We start from the raw sequence: 20,000 nt of genomic DNA, 5'->3' as shown, positions 1-20,000 counted from the left end.
AATTAAGATTTAGATTGTTATGGCATTTATAAGAATACGATTACTTGATTTATAAAGCATCTTACTTATTTTCCTACAGAGATAAGAAAAAAGGTTAGTACAGGATTTATAGCGGTCTTACAACACACATGTAAATGGTCTTTGAACTACAGTAGACATGAATGGTATAGTTGTCATGCTACAGACAGTACACGACGGCTACCGATGACACCTTCGGGGGTTAAACTGGGTCAAATATCTGTCTTCACCACATATAAAACCAGGAAACTTGGTCCTGCGATACAAGAGGATTCGTCATCAACTCCACAGTGACTTAACCAAAACCTCCCTCGCTGAGAGAGATATTACGTTGAATACAAGTAACACGGCATCACTACTTTCTACACCAGAAGGATGTAGGTGCTACACACACGTATTTAGAGATAGCAAGCAAGGGAAGTGTGACCCGGGAGAACAGTCCTGGTGCGTGTGGCCCCAGGGGGATACAGCGCAGTGCTGTAGCTCCTGACGCCACGAGGCAGGCGGTTCAACGGATCGGGTGCACGGATAGCAACGGTTACAGGGACAGGGCTCAATCAAAAGCGTTTACCTTCACTCGAGAGGGTCTTAAGAAGCTGTGTTTGTTCTGCTGATACTTCAACACCTTGGTTTTAAAGTAGGAAAAAAAAATTGTGTTAATAAGCGATCCAAAGGCATTCATTATTGTTCATGGCAGCTCCGGCTTCACCTGCCAGGAGCTGCCACATGCTGGCTACAGCAGGCGTCCCTGTGCGCGGGAGAATGGCACCCAGCTTGTCTCAGCTGTCTCCTCCCTTATGATACACTGATTAATCTGCCACGCATGCAGATTTAAAGTGGAAGATTAATGCAGTATGAAGCTAATTGAGTGAACAAATGTGTTATCCTTGAGGTTAACAAGAGACTAACGGGTTGCCATTATTTTCCCAGCATAGTTTATCACCAAGGAGTTTCTATCACAATGGAGACTCTGTACATTATTTGTCGCGAAATGGTACAAAAATACATATTTCGCGATTAAAAGGAAATCTTTCCTTTTTACATCGTCTCGTTAGGGATGTGAAAAAATTAACCGTTACCAAAAAAATAAGAAAAACTGATAAAAAAATGTTTATATCGCCGGGAAGCTGGAAGTAATCACCTCTACCGTTTAATACTTCATAGAAAAGGGAGGATTTTAGACTGTTACTGGTAATGGACCATATGCGAATTATGTATGAAGGCAAAAGACTTATACATAGTTCCGTATGGTTCCCTAAACATCCACAGGCAGACACCATAAGCATTCTCTTGCTAGTATTTTTCATTTTTATGTGTTTATGGTCGGATGTTTCTTTATTAAAGAAAAGCATTAGCCGTACACGATGCATAGCAACCTAGAGGACACCCGTGTCTACTACGGTGAGAGAACCCCGGTATGAAGAACCCAGCGAGAGGTCGTTATACCGGGGCCTTCGAGACACTGTGTCTGAAGGTTTACCTGTGAACTTCATAGACTTCATGAGAGAGTTCTGTTCGTCAGTGCGATCTCCAGAGCCTTGCAGGAGAGATTGGGAAATTGTGTATGATTATTTTGCGTCGTGTGTTTTGGAAAGCGTGAACTTTTAGCAACGTCCAGCCAAGTCTCAGCGTGGTTAAAGTGAGCATCATTGTAAAAAAATATGTCTTTCGTTAATAAGTAAAGCTGGAAAAAAAGGTTTTCAGTAAAGCTCGAAATGTATGCGTCGAAAAAATAAGATAAAAAAATAGATTAAGTTCAATAAAGGTCGGCTCGAAACACAAGGAGAAAGCGGTCATTTAAATACTTCAGAGTCATATCAGGTATTGTCTTGGTCATTAGCTGTAAAGCAAGAGGGTTAACTGCTCGTGATGAGTTAACTGTCAGCGAAATGCAATGTATTCTGGAGCTATAATGTTCAAGAATTGTAAATACGTTCCGTAAAATAACTATGATAAAGAACTAAAAATACTGTGAGTCGGTAAGTTAATAACTGTCGGTGTGGATGGCTAGTCTCCCGTCTGAGGAACGTGCAGGAGGAAATAGCATTACAATTACAGTATTGCCAATTGGTTTTTAGGAGATACAACTTTAAAAGCGTCTACAGTAAACATCTGAGAAAGTTGACATGATTTAGAGAATCAGAAGCATAAGAGCTGAGTACTGTAACATGGATTTCATCATGCACTGGATTATGAATCAAGAGGGAGACATTGATCATCAGATAATTTAGAAAAATTAGGTCAGTCAAATACAAAGATATCTGGAAGCAACTTTGCCACATGGAAATTTAGAACACTTTGAATATGATAGCTCTTTCGTTGCATTGAGAACACAATAGCTTTTGCACTTTGGAAGTGGAAGCTATTGCAGATATAACATAGAAGCTCTTGTGATATGATCAGTATATCAAAGTAAGGTGAAAGAGAAGCAGCGGATGACCTACCTTCGACAATGACCACGCAGGAGGTCTCGTCGGTGCCCAGGTGGTTGGTGGCCACGCATTTGTACTTGCCAGAGTCACCTGGCTTGCAGTTCACAATCTCTATGGTGACCACACCGTCGGCATGGCTCATTGTGTAGTCGGATTTGGTGAGCTCCTTGTTGCCCTTGAACCACTTGACTGTGGGCGTGGGCTTGCCGGACAGACAGCAGAGGAGCTTGCATGTCTGGTGGCACTGGATCACACGCGGGCGGAGGAGGAAGGTGAAGCTCGGGGCGCCCTCCGACTCCTCCTGCCACATCTTGTAGCTGAGGGCCTGGCGGCGGCGGACGATCTGTTCCTGCGGTCTGTACTGCGGGATCTCTGGCGGCATGGCTGCGGCGGGGAAGGGAACCGTTAATTCGTTTTGCCCTCATACTTAATGATTTAGGATTTCTGTGGAGGGCTGGATGGATAAATATATCTCTTAAGGGGGATATTACAAACACCATAAACCCATTCTGCTACTTGGGTACTCAAGAGAGGCGTGAAACCAGGCGGTGCTTACGCTGGACGTTGAGGAAGACGGGCTCCTCGCGGGCGCCATAGTGGTTCTCGGCGCGGATGATGTACTCGCCGCGGTCATCCAGCTTCACGCGGTTGATGACGAAGGTGTAGTCTTCGCCGGAGTATCGCTTCATGTACTTGACAGACTGGCGGAGCTCCATGTTGTTGTGGAACCAGCACACCGTCGGCACAGCGACGCCTACGATGCGGCAAGAGAACTTGACGCTCTGTCCCTCGTAAGCGAAGGCGTTCTGTGGTCGGATAACGAAGCGAGGAGCACACTGTCGGCGGTCTGGGGGAGGAAGCGTCGGGGGGTTGAGAAATGGTCAGCCTTATGACTTACAGGTTTTCTTGAAGTGTATGCTGAATGGAAATTGCCAAGCGAAGAACAGAACGTGACAAAAATATCAGTGCTCGTGGACAGCCGGAACTTACCGAAGTGCGTGTCATGTATCCTGTACTTTTCAAGCTGCAGCTTTCTGAGAGACGAGTACTCAGCCAGGCGACCGATGGGCAGGAGGAACTTCTCCCACTCCTTGTACTTAGCGCGGATCTTATCACGAATGGGAATGTAACGCATCATATCGATGGGCTCGAGGCGGGGTGAGTAGTCTCCGCGCAACCAGGCGTGCATCAGACACTCGTGGGCGGTCAACCGTTTCCTGTGGGCGTGGGGATAGATTAGCGCGAGGCTGGTGGTGTCAGAGCGCAAGTAAGACTCGTATGGTTGTTGTCGATGATATTGATATTGCACGGAGGAAATTTATATTTTTTAAAGAAAAAAGAGTCAACAAAAATGTTTTCTATTATAAGGACGTAAGTATGGGTAACAGGAAGTGAAGGATAAAGGAACACATTCAGAGCCCATTCTGGACTATGAAATTCCGCGAAAGAAACTTCTCATACGACAGAGCAAAGAGAGGCACTCACTCCTTGTTCTTGACGAGGAGGCGGCGGATGAAGTCCTTGGCCTCGTTGGACACGTTGGCGAAGGCTTCCTCGTCGAAGTCCCAGTCGCAGGCCTTGACGTTCTTGAGGGTCTCGATGTCGTTCTCTCCGGCGAAGGGCGAGAGGCCGCTGAGGAGCACGTAGGCGAGGACGCCGACGGCCCACATGTCGGTGTAGAAGCCGACGGGCTCGCGCTCCACGATCTCAGGCGCCGCGAACTCCGCCGTGCCCGTCGAGATCTTCACGACCTCGTTGGGGTCCAGCTTGGTGGCCAGGCCGAAGTCGATCAGCTTGACGTTGGTCGACGTCCTGGTCTGGCACATGATGTTCTCGGGCTTGACGTCTGCGGGAGACAAGGGGGCGGGTGAGGGCGCGGCCGTTGTGGGCTCCGCCGGCTGCTCTCTACGTCAGTATCACATTGAATTCATTGACGGTTTTAATTTTCGTGATTGTCGATAGTTTTTGTGATGAAAATTCCTGCTGTGCCATTTACCGCCATCATGGCTTTACTGTATATTGAAAATTGTCATATGATGTGTTTCATCACATATATGCCATATCTACAACAGTCTATGTCTCTCTATAGATAGTTCTAAATTCTATTGAAAAAGCAAACAGGCAGAATAAAATGCTTTCTTGATAAATTAACCCTCGGTTCTCCAGGAATCGCAGCGACTAAGAATAGCTCGGGAAGTCGACCTCGCGGCGGGGTTAACCAAAGGTCAAAGGTTATAGTGAGGAAGGGGGGTTGAACCTAGGTTGAGGGTGGCGCTAAGATTTCACTAAAAGGTTTCACTAGAGGTCGAGATGGACACCAGATCGAGGAGTGAACTGAGGTCGAGAGTTATACCAAGGTCGGAAGGTTTCAAAGGCTTCACCTGAGTCGTCGAAGAACCCACCAGAGTCAAGGGTTCCGCTACAGTCGAGAGAGTTACACTAAAGGAGGAGGAAGGGGTCAAGAGGGGTCACATGGAGGTCAAAGGCTGTGTCAGAGTCCAGAGGTTATACCAAGATTGCTCTCGAAGTAGCAATGGAGTTTTTCGTAATCGTTGTGAATGTAAGGTCGGGAGGACTAATGTTAACGTGGGTTATGTGTAAGGCGCAAACGGTGCAATGTCTACGTGTGAAAACCTAAACAAATATGGCGTGCTCTTAGGTAGTAGGTGTGTAGAGGAAAGCTGAAGCCGTGGGTGAGCTTGTGTTGAGTAAACTTACTCAAAAGGCACTATTCCGAAGCTTGTATTAGTGGTTTTCCTTTGAGTGCAGATCTGTTTGTGGTGGGGACACAGCCATTATTCCAATGACTGTCTTTAGTGGTTTTCATTGGCGCACAACTTTATTGTATATGTTGGAGGAAGCATAAACCTTATTCCAAAATCTGTTTTAGTGGTTGTCATCATGGGATGCAGATTGTTGTTGTTTATGCGGTAGGGAAATACGGTATTTTAGCATCAGAAAACTACGCAAGGACGTGAGTGAGGCGTCCAGTGTCCTTCAGTTACGAGCATGCTACATGGGTGTCTCGGACTGGTATTTCCCAGGTATATATCTATTCTCTACACTCTAAGAAGTGACAGTGACAAGAGAGAAAGCGAAGAAATAGGAAAGCTAGACAGAGTGAGAGAGAGAGAAAGGAGAAGATTCTCAGCGTGTTGGTGATACTGGGCATAACAGTGGGTGTTCTAGGAGGACCACCCGGTACACATTGAAACAGATGTGTAGTACGTCGCTACCCCGGTCATTCTAGGCATACCATTACTTCCAGAGCTACAGGTTAGTCTGCTATGCACAAGAAATCACGGCTGCGCTGACATCACCAAGTTGCTTCAGACTGACACCAAAGGGCAAAATAATAAGGGAAAATATAGTGTGGCTAAAGATAGAACGTATTTTTTTTTATATAATTTCTTTGAAAAAAAGCAGAAAGAAATCGGCTTGAATCTCTAGAGCAACTTGCGAGGACGTCCGCCCGGCCTGCGTGCGTGGGTTACTGTGGGACTGCCCGGAGCTGAGGGTTGGTCAGGGTTCAAAGGGGGTTACTCAAAGAATCCACAAGACGCTTCACTACGAACCAGTCGTGAGAGTCAGATAAAAAAAAGAAAGAAAGAAGTAACGAGTTCACAATGGCAGGAAGAATCTGTATATAAGCATCATTACGAACCTTGCCAAAAGGGTTCATCGTCATTATGGATTTTCCTATCGAACATGATTTTCTCGGGCCTGATGCCTGGAGGGAGAACGATAAAGCCTTTAAATACGGGCATCATCCTCAGGCTGCCAACTGCCAGTATCTTAGGCCTACACACAAACACACACACACAGCGCTACCACATTGGCTATGGTCTGGAGTGTAAAGATAATGGAGAAAAGCCTAGGCTACGATGGCGAGTAGTGGGTGTGTGGCGACAGGACAGTGGATATGCATACGGGGAAGAGTGTGTTGCAAAGGGGAGAGTGCGTTGCAAAGGGAAAAGTGCGTTGCAAAGGGGAAGATCAGTTGCGTGAGGGAGGGATCTGTCAATTGCGTGGGAAAAGTGGCACATAAGGAGAGTGAAAGCTAAATGTATTGCTTAAGGAAAATTATTTCAAGAAGGTGATATTACACATTAAGGATGGGGTCAACCAACCCAAGGGAGTAGAAAAGAAAATAAGAAAAAGAGAAAGGGAGAGAGAGAGAGGAGGAGGAGGAGAGGAAGGAGGAGGAGGAGGAGGAGGAGGAGGAAGAGGAAGAGGAAGAGGAAGAGGAAGAGGAAGAGGAAGAGGAAGAGGAAGAGGTGGAAGAGGAAGAGGAAGAGGTGGGAGGGAGGGAGGGAGGGAGGGAGGGATGGAGGAAGGAAGGGAGGGAGGGAGAGAGGGAGAGAGGGAGAGAGGAAGAGAGGAAGAGAGAAAGGGAGAGAGAGAGAGGAGAGGAGAGAGAGAGAGAGAGAGAGAGAGAGAGAGAGAGAGAGAGAGAGAGAGAGAGAGAGAGAGAGAGAGAGAGAGAGAGAGAGAGAGAGAGAGAGAGAGAGAGAAAGAAAGAAAGAGAGAGAAAGAGAGAAAAAGAATGAAAGAAAGATAGATAGATAGATAGATAGAAAGAAAGAGAGAGAGAGAGAGAGAAGGGAGAGGACGCTTCAGGAATTTAGCCAAGACAGCTGCAGCAACAGAAGCGAATAGAGAGGCATATCCTCGCCTTGGGTTCAAACTAAGGACTCATGTTAAGGGAGACCTTCCTTCTAGACCCCCCCAAAAAAATGGAATCAGTCTGTGGTAAAGAGTCAAAAGGGGGAAATATAATGATAATAAGAAAAAAAAAAAAAAGAATCAACATGCACATGTAAAAAAGAGGCAAATTAAAAAGTTGGCAACCGACAGAGGTCTGATTGTACACTGCATAAAAAGTAGGATGCGATTTAAGGCCTTTATTGTACAGGCAGCGTAATACATGCACTGCCTTTACAGTAAGAACAGCCAGGGTACGGTCTTTAAATAACACTCAGATTTTCAACGAGATACATCGGAGAACTGGATAAAAAATGAGAATAAAGAGAAAGAGAGAGAGAAAAAATAGCCGAATGTAAAGAGAAAAAGAGAGAGTAAAGCCAATAATCAAGAAGAGAGTGACATAGACATTAATAATGGCTATAATGAACTACAAGACAGTCACTCTGAGCTGTGGACGACCGCGACAACACTGAAGGGGGACAGAATGACGCAATGTCACTTGGACGACAACACAAGGGGTTCATTAGTCGTTGTGTTGGGGGCGTGGATGCCATTCTCACGGTTCCTGGGGCGGGGTGTGGAGTCCACCAAAGCAGCGGTCACGTGAGACATTCAGAATTCAGGTGAGGGAGGGAGGAAGAAAGAGAAAGAGAGAGATGCAAAAAGAGAGAAACGGGGAGAAAACGATAACGATTCAGGGAAACGGAGAGAGGAGGGAGGGAAGGAATGAGAGAGAGGGAGAGAGAGAGAGAGGGAGAGAGAGAGAGAGAGAGAGAGAGAGAGAGAGAGAGAGAGAGAGAGAGAGAGAGAGAGAGAGAGAGAGAGAGGGGCATCGGAAATGCACCACTATGGAGACATCCACCTAGCAACATTTGGGGCATCATAACCCCCAGAAGGAGGTCTTCCCTTGCTATTCTTTTTCTTCTATCTCTGTTCGCAAATATCCGTCTCACTACCCTTGCTTCCCACCAGGTATCGCCGCTGACCTAACGCGTGGGTCTCGCAAGCTCGAAGCCTCATAGATGCTGTTATGGCACTCAACTCCACTTCTGTAGTATCAAATACTACTGGCGTTTATCGTTGCATGAATCATAGTATTTATAGTCTGTGGCGATATACATATTTCTTATAGAGAAAATAATACTTTTGAGCATATCTTAACCTCTACAATAAGAGAAATGTCGGTACTACATAAGACTTTTGAGATTCTGAAGTTGTTTACTTTTTTCAGGCTAGACAGCGAAAGGAAAAGAGACATGGAATATAGCTTAGAAAACTCCGTGATGCAACAGCCTCCTAGTCTGCAGCACGGGCGTGGGATGTGCAGCAGGGAAGCCACAAGTCTCATGTGTACATCACAGAAGTTCCCACGGACAGCTAATAGCACCATCATAAAACTACGCGCAGCTCCATCCTTCATTAAGAGAACCATGGGTACCGCCCTCTCCAACCTGTGACCTGGTCTGACCCCGGCCGACACGGATTAGCCCGAATGACCTTCACTCACCAAGATGGATGATGTTCTTCTCGTGCATGTGCTTGACGCCCTCGCAGATCTGGCGCATGTAGTTGATGACCTCGGCCTCGGACATGACGTAGCCCTCGGCGGTGATGCGCTCGAACAGCTCGCCTCCGGACAGGCTGCGGGAAACGAGGGCACGGTTAGAGGAGGAGGATGACGGCGGGGGTGGAGAGAGAGAGAGAGAGAGAGAGAGAGAGAGAGAGAGAGAGAGAGAGAGAGAGAGAGAGAGAGAGAGAGAGAGAGAGAGAGAGAGAGAATGAATAAATTCACAAATTTATAAATCACAGAGTTCACTCGCCCCGGGCTGCCCCCCGCAGACCCGCTACTCACAACTCGAAGATGAGGACCATCTCGTCATCGTCCTCGAAAGCGTCGTGGAGGTTGATGAGCTTGTGGTGGTGGAGGTGGTTCATGATGTCGATCTCCTTTCGGATGAGCTCCTTCTCCATGGCCGAGGCGACGGGGATGAACTTGGCGGCGAAGATGTTTCCTGTCTTGCGCTCGCGGCACCTGTGGACCACGCCGAACGCGCCGGTGCCGATCTCCTCCAGGATGTCGTAGTACTCGTAGACGGAGTCGTGCTTGATGTCCACGGGCTGAGGGATGTACTTGGAGTACACGTCGAACACGAACTTGTCGTAGTCGTCGACGACCTCCTTCCTGCCGCGGATCTTCTTGCCGGTCTCGTCGAGCTCGTACTGCTTCTTCTTGGGCTTCTTGGACACGGGCGCGGGCGTCTCCACGATGCTGGTGACGGCGGACGGGTCGGAGCGGCCGTACACGTTCTCGGCGTAGATGCGGAACTGGTACTTGTGGCCGGGGCTCAGGCCCTTGACCTGCGCCGTGGTGAGGCGCGTGTTGGTGCACTTGATCCACGACTCCATGGGCAGCTCGCGCTTCTCGATGATGTAGTTGTTGATGTTGGCGCCGCCGTCCCACAGGGGGATCTGCCAGCTGATCACGCACTCGGTGCCCAGCACGCTCTCCACCTTGGGCATGCGCGGCGGGTCGGGGCGGTCTGGCGAGGGAGGCATGGCCGGGTTAACAACTAATCAACAGACAACTAATATACATATATACACGTAAATATAGGTACATATACACATTTATATATGTATGCAAATGTGTGTATATGCATGAGTGCGTTGTGTGTGTGTGTGTGTGTGTGTGTGTGTGTGTGTGTGTGTGTGTGTGTGTGTGTGTGTGTGTGTGTGTGTGTGTGTGTGTGTGTGTGTGTGTGTGCGTGTGTGTGTCTGCATGTGTGTTTTTGTATGTGTGCGTGTGTGTGTGTGAGTATTTTGTGTGTGTTCGAGCGCGTGTGAGCTAAGCCCTTCCACGCCAGGGACGCACCGGAGATCTGGATCTTGATGATGACGGAGTCGGATCCGAGCTCGTTCTCGGCGGTGAGGCGGTAGCTGCCGGTGTCCAGGTGGTTGACGTCGCGCATGGTGAGGATGGCGTGGCGCTGCTGCGTCTCGACGGCGTAGTGGCCGCCCGACTCGATGGTCTCGCCCTCGCGCTGCCACATGATCCTCGGGCGCGGGTTGCCGATGAACGGAATCTTGATGACGGCGTTCTCGCCCTTGTCGAAGAAGGCGGTGTCGCGGAACCTGGGCGGCACGTTGATCTTGGGCGCCACTGCGGGGGAGAAAGGCCGGTTAGGTCCGACTGGGAGCAGGCTTTAAAGACCGTTTGGGATTATTATCATGAGACTACCATACGCATGTCAAACATTCCTAGCAACAATGGATAATGGGCTGATACACAGCAAGCTGACTTACGTTTGATGGTGACTTCAGCCTTGGTGCTCCTGATGCCACCGACGTTCTGGGCGCGGCACATGTACTCGTCCTCGTCCTCGCCGTACACGTCGTGCACGGTCAGGGAGTAGCTGTCGCCGTCGCGGGTCATGGCATACTTAGCGCTGTTGCACAGCTCTCGCATGCCCTTGAACCACGAGATGGTCGGCTTGGGCTTACCCTGGATCTGGCAGGTGAGCGTGGCGCTCCTGTGCTGCAGAGCCATGACAGAACGCAGAGGAGTAACGATGACGGGCGGAGTGGCCGCGTTGGGATCCTTGATCCTGACGGAGGTGGAACACACGGAGGGCTCGGACATGCCGGCCTCGTTCTCGGCGAAGACGCGGAACTCGTACTGCCTGTCCTCAATGAGGTTGGACACGTTGACCTGCGTGGCGGGGCAGATGTACTGGTTGACCATCGTCCAGATGTTGGAGCCGACCTCGCGCTTCTCGATCCAGTAGCCCTTGATGCGGGAGCCGCCGTCGTGCTCGGGCTTGTCCCATTCCAGGTGCACGAAGTCGCCGCCCACCTCCGTGACGTTGGGCGTGCCGGGAGGCGAGGGCGGGTCGTAGGGCGCCTTGGCCTTGATGGGATTGACACCCGTCAGGGGCGGGCCCATGCCGTTCTCGTTGACGGCCATGACGCGGAACAGGTACTCCTGGCCCTCAGTGAGACCCTGCACGGTGAAGGCGCACTCTCTGCAGAAGGAGTTGATCGTGATCCAGTTGTTGTACGTGATGTCCTTGCGCTCAACCACGTAGTGCGTGATGGGCAGGCCGCCGTCGTAGACCGGTGGGCGCCATGACAGGCTGCACATGTGGCGGCTGATGTCAGTGACGTCCAGAGGAGCAGATGGAGCGCCAGGCACGCCAGTGATGTACACAGTGAAGTTGCCCTGAACAATACCAGAGTCATTCTTGACTGTGAGTGTGTACTGACCTGCGTCCTCCTTGACCACTTCCCTGATGAAGATGATGATAAACTCATCAAAGACAGTGAACTTGAGGCGCTGCGACTCCTGCACGGGCTCGCCGTTGTGGCTGAGACTGACATCCAGAGGCAGATCTCCGCTGAAGTAGATCTTGATCTTGGTGTTGTCTCCCTCAGGCAGGTACAGCGAGTCGTGCATCTGCGTGATGCGCGGCGGGTTGCCGATCTTGACGTGGGCGATGGTGGTGGCTTGGCCGGCGTCGTTGGCGGCCACACAGGCGTAGTCGCCCTCGTCAACCTCCCACATGTCGGAGATGATGAGCCTGAACTTGCCGTCCTTGTCCTCGGCGCTGATGCGGCCTCCGAGGGTGACCTCGCGTCCGTTCCTCAGCCAGCGGGCCTTTGGCGTCGGCTTGCCCTCGGCCTCGCACTCCAGGGTGATAGACTTGTGCAAGGCGACGGCGGTGTTGTGCAGGTTCTTGATGAAGAACGGCTTCTCTCCGGGAGCTGCCTCGCGGATCTTGACGGGCGGGCCGCTCTGGGACGGGTCGGACTTGCCTGCAGCGTTGATGGCGTAGACGCGGAATTCGACGTCGCTGCCTTCGGTGAGGTTGGTGACGGTGTACTGAGTGTCGACCACATTGTAGTCGTTGCACTTCATCCAGATGCTGCCGACCTCGCGCTTCTCGATCATGTAGCCAGTGATGCGCGATCCTCCGTCGCTCTCCGGCACGGTCCAGGTGAGATCCACGTAGTTCTTGCCGATCTTGGTGACCACAGGAGTGCCTGGTGGCGATGGGACGGAGTACTTGCCCTTCATCTTGATCTTCTTGCTTGGCGGCGAGTACTTGCTGTACCCTGCGGCATTCATGGCCTTCACGCGGAACTCGTACTCGTGGTTGACCAGGAGAGAGTGCACAGTGTAAGTGTTCTCCTTAACCAGGAAGTCGTTGGCTGCGGACCAGTTGGTGTCCGTGACATCGCGGTACTCCACCTTGTAGCCCTGGATCTTGGCGCCGCCGTCGGAGGTCGGGCGATCCCAGGTCAGCACGGCAGAGTTGACATCGTGATCCAGAATGTTGGGGCGGCCAGGAGGATCCGGGACAGTGAAGGGGAACTTGGCCGTGATGGGGTCCGTGGTCTCCAGGGGATCGGAGAGGCCGTACTGGTTCTCCGCGCGGATGCGGAACATGTACTGCCTGTTCGGCTCCAGTCCCATCACGTCGTAATGGCAGTTGCGGACGAAGGCCGAGACCTTGACCCAAATGCCCGTGTGCATGTCGAGGCGCTCCACCTGGTAATTGGTGACGGGCGAGCCGCCGTCGTCCATGGGAGGACGCCAGGCCAGGGAGCAGGTGTCCGGCGTGATGTCCGAGACCTCGAGAGGACCCTGAGGAGGCGACGGCCTGTCCACCACGTTGACCTTGCAGGATCCGGAGTCAGCGCCCTCGGTGTTGGTCAGCTTCACAGTGTACTTGCCGATGTCACTGCGCTTGGCACTCTTGTTCACGAAGATGGTGGACGAGGAACCTGTGTCCATCTGGAATTGGATCCGCTCGTCGGGAATGACCTCGTTGGGGCCGATCCACCACTGCACCTTCGGCTGCGGCGAGGCGATGAACGGCACGGTGATCGTGAACTCCTCGCCGGCAATGACGGTCATGTCACGGATGCTGAGGTCAGAGGTGATCTTAGGAGCACCTGGAAGGGGAGACAAGCCACGTAAGGCGCAGAGTCTTGGGTATTCATAAAGTGTGGTCGTTTGAACTGCGTTGCAAGCTAGGTTTTCGCAACACCCAGTCGACCAGGAGACACAAAATTGATGTACTCCCCCCCTCTTTCTCTCTTTCCCTCTCTCTCTCTCTCTGTCTCCCCCCCCCTCTCTCTGTATATTTATTTATCTATATATATACATATATACATACATACACACACCCACACACACATATATACACACACACACACACACACATATACACACACACACACACACACACTCACGCGCGAATGTATGTATATATATATATATATATATATATATATATATATATATATATATATATATATATATCATATCCATTTATCTATCAATCTGTTTATATATTTATTTATCTCTAGATACACATACACACAAACATACATATATTATATATATAAATATGAATATATATATATATATATATATATATATATATATATATATATATATATATATATATATATATATATATATATATATATATATATATATATATATATATATATATATATATATATATATATATATATATATATATATATATATATATATATATATATATATATATATATATATATATATATATATATATATATATATATATACACACACATACACACACACACACACACACACACACATATATATATATATCTGTTTATATATGGGCGGGAGGCGCAACGAACTTACGGAAGCTGATGCACTTGATGTTCTCGCTGGGGTCGCTCCAGGGGCCTTGGCCGGCGGCGTTGACGGCGGCGGCGCGGAACTCGTACTCCTGGTGCTCGACGAGGTTGATCACGCGGTACGTGGTGTCCTTGATGAGGGCGTGGTTGGCCTTGCTCCAGATGCTCTCGCCCACGACGCGCTTCTCCACGTTGTAGCCCTGGATGTAGGCGCCGCCGTCGTGGCGAGGCTTGATCCAGCTGATGGTGATCGAGTCTTCGGTGGACTCGAGGCCGCGGGGAGCTCCTGGGGCGCCCGGGGGATCTGGAAAAGGAAGGCGTGATGGGTGAGATTGCAGGGACACGTCTGTGCGTTGTTTTGCGATCAGACGACAGCAATATTGGTCTGCGTTGGAGGCGCGTCTTACCGAATGGATGCCTGGCCTTGATGGGCGTGGGCGAGGTGCAGGGGTCGGAGGTGCCGTACTGGTTCTCGGCCATGACGCGGAACTCGTAGTCCTGGTTGACCGTGAGGTTGCGGATGCGGAGGAAGGGCGCAGTCACGTAGCTGCTGACCTTGACCCAGTTGCCGCGGCCCTCGCGCTTCTCCACCACATAGTTGGTGATCTCTCCTCCGCCGTTGTCCTTGGGAGGGTTCCAGAAGAGGGTGAGGGCGTCGCCGTTGAACTCGTCGGCGCGGAGGTTCTCGGGCGGCGCTGGCCGGTCCAGGACGCGCACGTTCACGTTCACGGAGTCGAATCCGGACGGGTTCTGGAGGCGCAGCTTGTACGGCCCGCTGTCCGTGCGCTTCGAGTTGGTGACGATCATGGCGCAGTAGTCGTCGGTGAGCTTCTCGTGGATGCGCGTGTCACCCTCGATGCTCATCTCCTCGTCGTCGTGGTACCAGATGGACGTCGGCTTCGGGAAGCCGGTATACGGCACGTGGATGGAGAAGTCCTCGCCGGCGCGCACCGTGATGTCGCGGATGCCGCTGAGGTCGATGCGAGGCTTGTTGGCCTGTTCCTCGATCTTGATGGGCGCGGACGGGCGCGACGGGGCCGAGTTACCCACGTCGTTGACGGCGATCACGCGGAACACGTACTCCTGCAGCTCCGTCAAGTTGAGCACAGTGTAGTTGGTGTCGGGGTGAGGCAGGTTGTTGTCCTGAGTCCATTCCTCCTCGTCCTTCTTCTTGTACTCGAGCAGGTAGCCCCTGATCTTGGAGCCGCCGTCCTGGCTGGGCGGACGCCACGACAGGGTCACGCAGTTGCGGCCGATGCGGTCCGGTTTGGGCGCGTCGGGCGGCCCGGGGAGGTCTGGGGACGAGCAACACGACGGTAGAGTCTATGCATATCTAACATATGTCAACCAAATGCATACGTAACGACTGTCAACGAAAGAAAGAAAGAAAAAAAAAAAACAGCAAAGAAGGAGGACTTACACTTCTGAACCTTCGCAACGATGGAGTTGGAAGGCTTGCTGGGCTTGCCGGGGCCGGCCTCGTTGACGGCGATGATGCGGAAGTCGTAGCGGCTTCCCTCCGTCAGGCCCTGCACGGTGTACTCCGTGTTGGGCGTCGGGTAGTGGTTCACCTGGCGGCGAGAGCGACTGAGTTAGGATTTGCTGGTTCAATTTGCCAGTACTTTATGAAAACACAGGGACGGCTTTTGCGGGCGGAAAGCGCAAACGCAAGGGCTTCCTTCCCGAGTTCAGACCAAGAATCCACACGACTCACCCTTATCCATTCGCCACCGCGCTCGCGCTTCTCGATGATGTAGCCGGTAACGGGACGCCCACCGTTGTCCGCGGGCGGCTTCCACTCGAGGGTGCAGGTGGACGGGCTGTAGCCGAGGATGTCGGGGCGCTCGGGCGCGTCCGGAGGGTCGAAGGGGTTCTTGGCCTCCACCGGCTTGCCCTCCAGAGGCTCCGACACGCCGTACATGTTCTCGGCGCGAACTCGGAACCGGTACTTCTTGCCCTCCTCCAGGCCCTGGGGGGAGGGGGGGGTTGCTCATTTGGTCGTGACAGTTGGAAAAAAATCTATCATTTGCAGATACACAATCACAGAGAGAAAAAAGAAAACAGGAATGCCCGCATACACGCGGTGTGTGTGCTTATGTATGCATGGATATCCATATACATATATACATACATACATATATATATATATATATATATATATATATATATATATATATATATATATACATATATATATACATATATATATATATATATATATATATATATATATACATATATATATACATATATATATATATATATATATATATATATATATATATATATATATATATATATATATATATATATATATATATATATATATATATGTACATACATATTGTATTGCTAATGTATTTGAATGGTATACTTTTGTGATCATGTATATGGTGTAACAAATTAATGTATTTTGTATTTGTAAATAATTCTGAAATGTGTAATGTTGTATATATTATAATTCCTGTATTTCGTGGGGGAATATATGACGGCCACTTGGTGTTATGGCTATGATATTTACGATTTGCATTGCTTACATTTTTTGTCGTGTTCTTCAGCAATAAGCCTTAATTAAGAAATTTTGGGTGAATTTATTTTCTTTAAATTTTGAGTTGTAACATTTTCTGTAATTAATATCAGTGAACGTGTATATAAGGCTTGATCATTTGTATGGAAGACATAGTAATCGGATACGCAGCTGTGATTTAGTCAGTCCTGCGGAAATTTGTCACGTTGGTGCATCGTGTTGTGTTGGCGGGGATTTTTGGAATTTCTGATTTTCTTTTGAAGATTTGGTTGCATCCAAACTGCTCTTATGGATCTTTACAAAGGTATGCAAATCGATTTCATTGTATTGAATGTATATTGAATGATAGGATGTTTGTAATTATTATTTTCGTATTTTTATATATTTTGGAGGTTATCATGTAGCATTTTTTTCTCTATTTTTTTGCAAGTTGAAACTTGTCACATTTAATCTGAATAAATGGAAAACGACAGCTGTATTTAACCTGCCCTAACTTAACGAAATACACACACACACATATATATGTCTGTGTGCGTGTGCGTGTGCGTGCGCGCGTGTGCATGTGTGCGTGTATTCAGACCCATTCCGAGGGCACTCACCTTGACCGTGAAGTTGCACTTGGGGCAGTACCCGGGCACAACCTTCCACATGTTGTAGTTGGCTTCGGTCTTCTCAATGACGTATCCGGTGACCTCGGAGCCGCCGTTATCCTGCGGGGGCTTCCAGGTGAGGGACACGGTGTGGGCGGTGATCTCCGTGGGCGTGAGGGGCCCGATGGGAGGACTGGGCTTGTCCACGACGATGACCTGCGGGGGGAAATTTCGCAGTGCATGTTAGGGTCACAACGCGGACCTCGGCCTCGAAACAGTTCTTTCCTTGATTCACAATATCCACAAGCACATTGCAGAATAAAAAGGGAAAAAGATCCCATCAATATACTCATTGATATACTAAGTATACTAATTCGCCATCAAAGTGTTCGGGCGGCGGGCACTCACCTCGATGTCGGCCGAGTCCTTGCCGTAGGCGTTTTCGGCCGTGATGGTGTAGGGGCCGGAGTCCTCGCGTCGGGACTTGTCCACGAACAGACGGCAGTAGTCGTTCGTGGTCTCCAGCTGGCGGAGGAGGAAAAGCGTTAGCTCTCTTTATCCCGGTTTTGATTCATGGAATCGAAATATATTATTGATGATATTCTGTTTTGGTCAATATAACCTGTATTTTGTTCATACTTTCTAAATCACACGTTTCTTAATCTATCGCTCCTATCATCCCGCTTTTTCTCTGCTTTAACCTCTTCCCCTGTCCTCCCGCCTTTTCTCTGCTTTAACCTCTTCCCCTGTCCTCCCCTTCGCCCCTCACTCACCGTGGTCCTCTTGCTGGGCTCGATCTTCTTCTTGTTCTTGGCCCATTCGCACGAGGGCTGCGGGGCGCCTGACATCGGGATCTTGATGTCGATGGGCTCGCCGGCGCGCACCTTGAGCTTCTTGCCCAGCAGGCCGTCCAGGTACAGCTTGGGCGCCTCTGTGGGGGAGACGGAGGGGCAGTCAGACAGTGAACGGGATGGGGGCGTTGTCGTGCTCATCACAAAGGCGCACAAGTAAATAAACACACGGAAATGGATGTGTATTCATAAAGACGTGTATCTATATTCATACCTACATAAATAGACATCTCATAAACAGAAACTTCTACAATACAGCCAGCTAAACAAAGATCAGCAGGTATATCAGAGATAAACAAATGCCCGCCCTGACGAAGAGCCACGTACCGCGCATGGGCTTGGCGGCGATGGGGTGCGAGGGCTCGGAGGGCATGGACGCTCCCATCTTGTTGTTGGCGATGACGCGGTACTGGTACTGCTCGCCCTCGTTGACCGTCTCGTCGAGGAACTCCGTCCCGCGCACGTTGTCGCGGCTGACCTTCTTCCAGCGGCCGGCGTGGATGCTGCAGCGCTCGACGTCGTAGCCGGTGATGGGGGAGCCGCCGGTGGAGCGCGGAGGAGTCCAGTTGATCTTGATGAAGTCCTTGTCGGAGTCCACGCAGTTGGGGCGTCCGGGACGGCCGGGAACGTCTGCGGGATGGCAAGGAGGAAGAAAGGGTCAGGGGTGCACGGAGGCGAACTAAGCACTAATGTGGAGGGATTTTTCAGCTGGTTGATCCAGACCCTCATCCGATTCAAGGCAGAATTTATAATATCATCATGTTTGCAACAGGTAAGCAAGCGCAGAATAAATTTGGCGCGGAAATGAGTCTCACCAGCAGAAGCCTTGGCAGTGACAGGCTTGTCGCTTGTCAGAGGTTCGCCGCGGCCCTGCATGTTCTCCGCCATGACACGGAACTCGTAGGTGGTGCCCTCCAGGAGGCGCGGCACGGTGGCGTGGGTGTTCTTGGGGTCAACCCAGCTCACGGCAGGGACCCATCCGCCGCCGTGGTCGAGGTCGCGCTTCTCGATCACATAGCCACTGTGACGAGAATTGTGGATGAGATTACGTGGTACACAGAGGGAAAAACATAAGGTATAAACAACATTCTCATAATCACTGTCTTTAAGATTATACACACGCACACACATGCACACTAAGTCTCTGTCCGCCTCTCTTACTCTCAACCTCCTCATCTGTCTCTCTCAATTCCTACTTGTATGTCTGTCTTTCTCTGTCTGTCACTCTATCTTTGTCACTATCTGTCTATCTGTCTGACTATCTGTGTCTTTCTCTATTTGTATGTCTATCTGTATGTCTATCGGTCTATCTGTCTTTTATAATCTCCCTTTCTCTTTCTTATTGCTTACTCATTCTCTGCCTCCCTTACTCTCCCCAAACACTCACGTGATAGGGCTTCCACCATTGTCAAGAGGAGGCTTCCATGACATGACGACGCTGTTGGCCTGGACTTCCTCATACACCAGGGGTCCTTCGGGAGGTCCTGGCGTGTCCATGACGACCACATTGATGGTGGCTTCGTCCTGGCCGCTCTCGTTCTTGACGCGGATGCGGTACTCGCCGGAGTCCGCTCGGACGGTGTTGACGGAGTGCAGGACGCTGTGGTTGTTGATGGCGGTGATGGTCGTCCTGATATCGGAGTTGATTTCCCTGTCATCATTGAACCAGAAGACGTCGGGCGAGGGCTCGCCGATGTAGTCCACGTCGATGTGGAGGACCTGGCCGGCCTTGATGCGCACGTCGTAGAGCGGGCCGAGGATCTTGGGCGCCACTGGGGGGAGATATTGCGGTCAGAAAAGAATTATGGATACCCTTTATGCAGTGCAAAAACGCCATTTTTTTTTTTTTTTTTTTTTTTTTTTTTTAGCAAAATGGAATCAACATTAGTATGTTGTATTTATGGAGCAATTTCAAAGGACTTACGATGCCTAGGCTTGCAGATGACGGAGTCTGAAGGCTCAGAGGGCTCAGAGTTGCCGACCTTGTTGACGGCGATGACACGGAATTCGTATTCCTGTCCCTCCGTCAGGTTGGGCACGGTGCCCTTGGTCTCGGGTCCACTCAGGCGCGCTGCCGTCTGCCAGTAAGGCGATCCGCGCTCCTTCTTCTGGATGATGTATCCGGTAATGGGAGCGCCGCCGTCGTTACTGGGCGGAGTCCATTCCAGGTCGACGT

At 50.1% G+C, this 20,000-nt stretch overlaps 1 protein-coding gene across 1 annotated transcript in view; it reads right to left on the bottom strand.

Annotated features, from left to right (window-relative positions):
* The window catches only part of bt (projectin protein bent), a 149,103-nt gene that overhangs the window by 5,630 nt on the left and 123,473 nt on the right, over positions 1–20,000 (bottom strand). The window contains 20 exon segments of the mRNA XM_070140161.1: positions 1,499–1,555; positions 2,463–2,834; positions 3,007–3,297; positions 3,441–3,667; positions 3,936–4,296; positions 8,665–8,798; positions 9,010–9,697; positions 10,030–10,317; positions 10,461–13,112; positions 13,861–14,160; positions 14,264–15,151; positions 15,277–15,427; positions 15,571–15,825; positions 16,983–17,189; positions 17,382–17,498; positions 17,747–17,904; positions 18,152–18,454; positions 18,640–18,845; positions 19,212–19,596; positions 19,749–20,000. The exon segment at positions 19,749–20,000 is cut by the window's right edge and continues 51 nt beyond it. Of these exon segments, the coding sequence (XP_069996262.1) occupies positions 1,499–1,555; positions 2,463–2,834; positions 3,007–3,297; positions 3,441–3,667; positions 3,936–4,296; positions 8,665–8,798; positions 9,010–9,697; positions 10,030–10,317; positions 10,461–13,112; positions 13,861–14,160; positions 14,264–15,151; positions 15,277–15,427; positions 15,571–15,825; positions 16,983–17,189; positions 17,382–17,498; positions 17,747–17,904; positions 18,152–18,454; positions 18,640–18,845; positions 19,212–19,596; positions 19,749–20,000 (8,292 nt within the window).

The sequence above is a fragment of the Penaeus vannamei genome, chromosome 26 (assembly GCF_042767895.1).
Source record: "Penaeus vannamei isolate JL-2024 chromosome 26, ASM4276789v1, whole genome shotgun sequence".
Taxonomy (NCBI): Eukaryota; Metazoa; Arthropoda; class Malacostraca; order Decapoda; family Penaeidae; genus Penaeus; species Penaeus vannamei.
The sequence above is the reverse complement of the archived record's forward strand: the minus strand, read 5'-3'. Positions and strand labels throughout refer to the sequence as shown.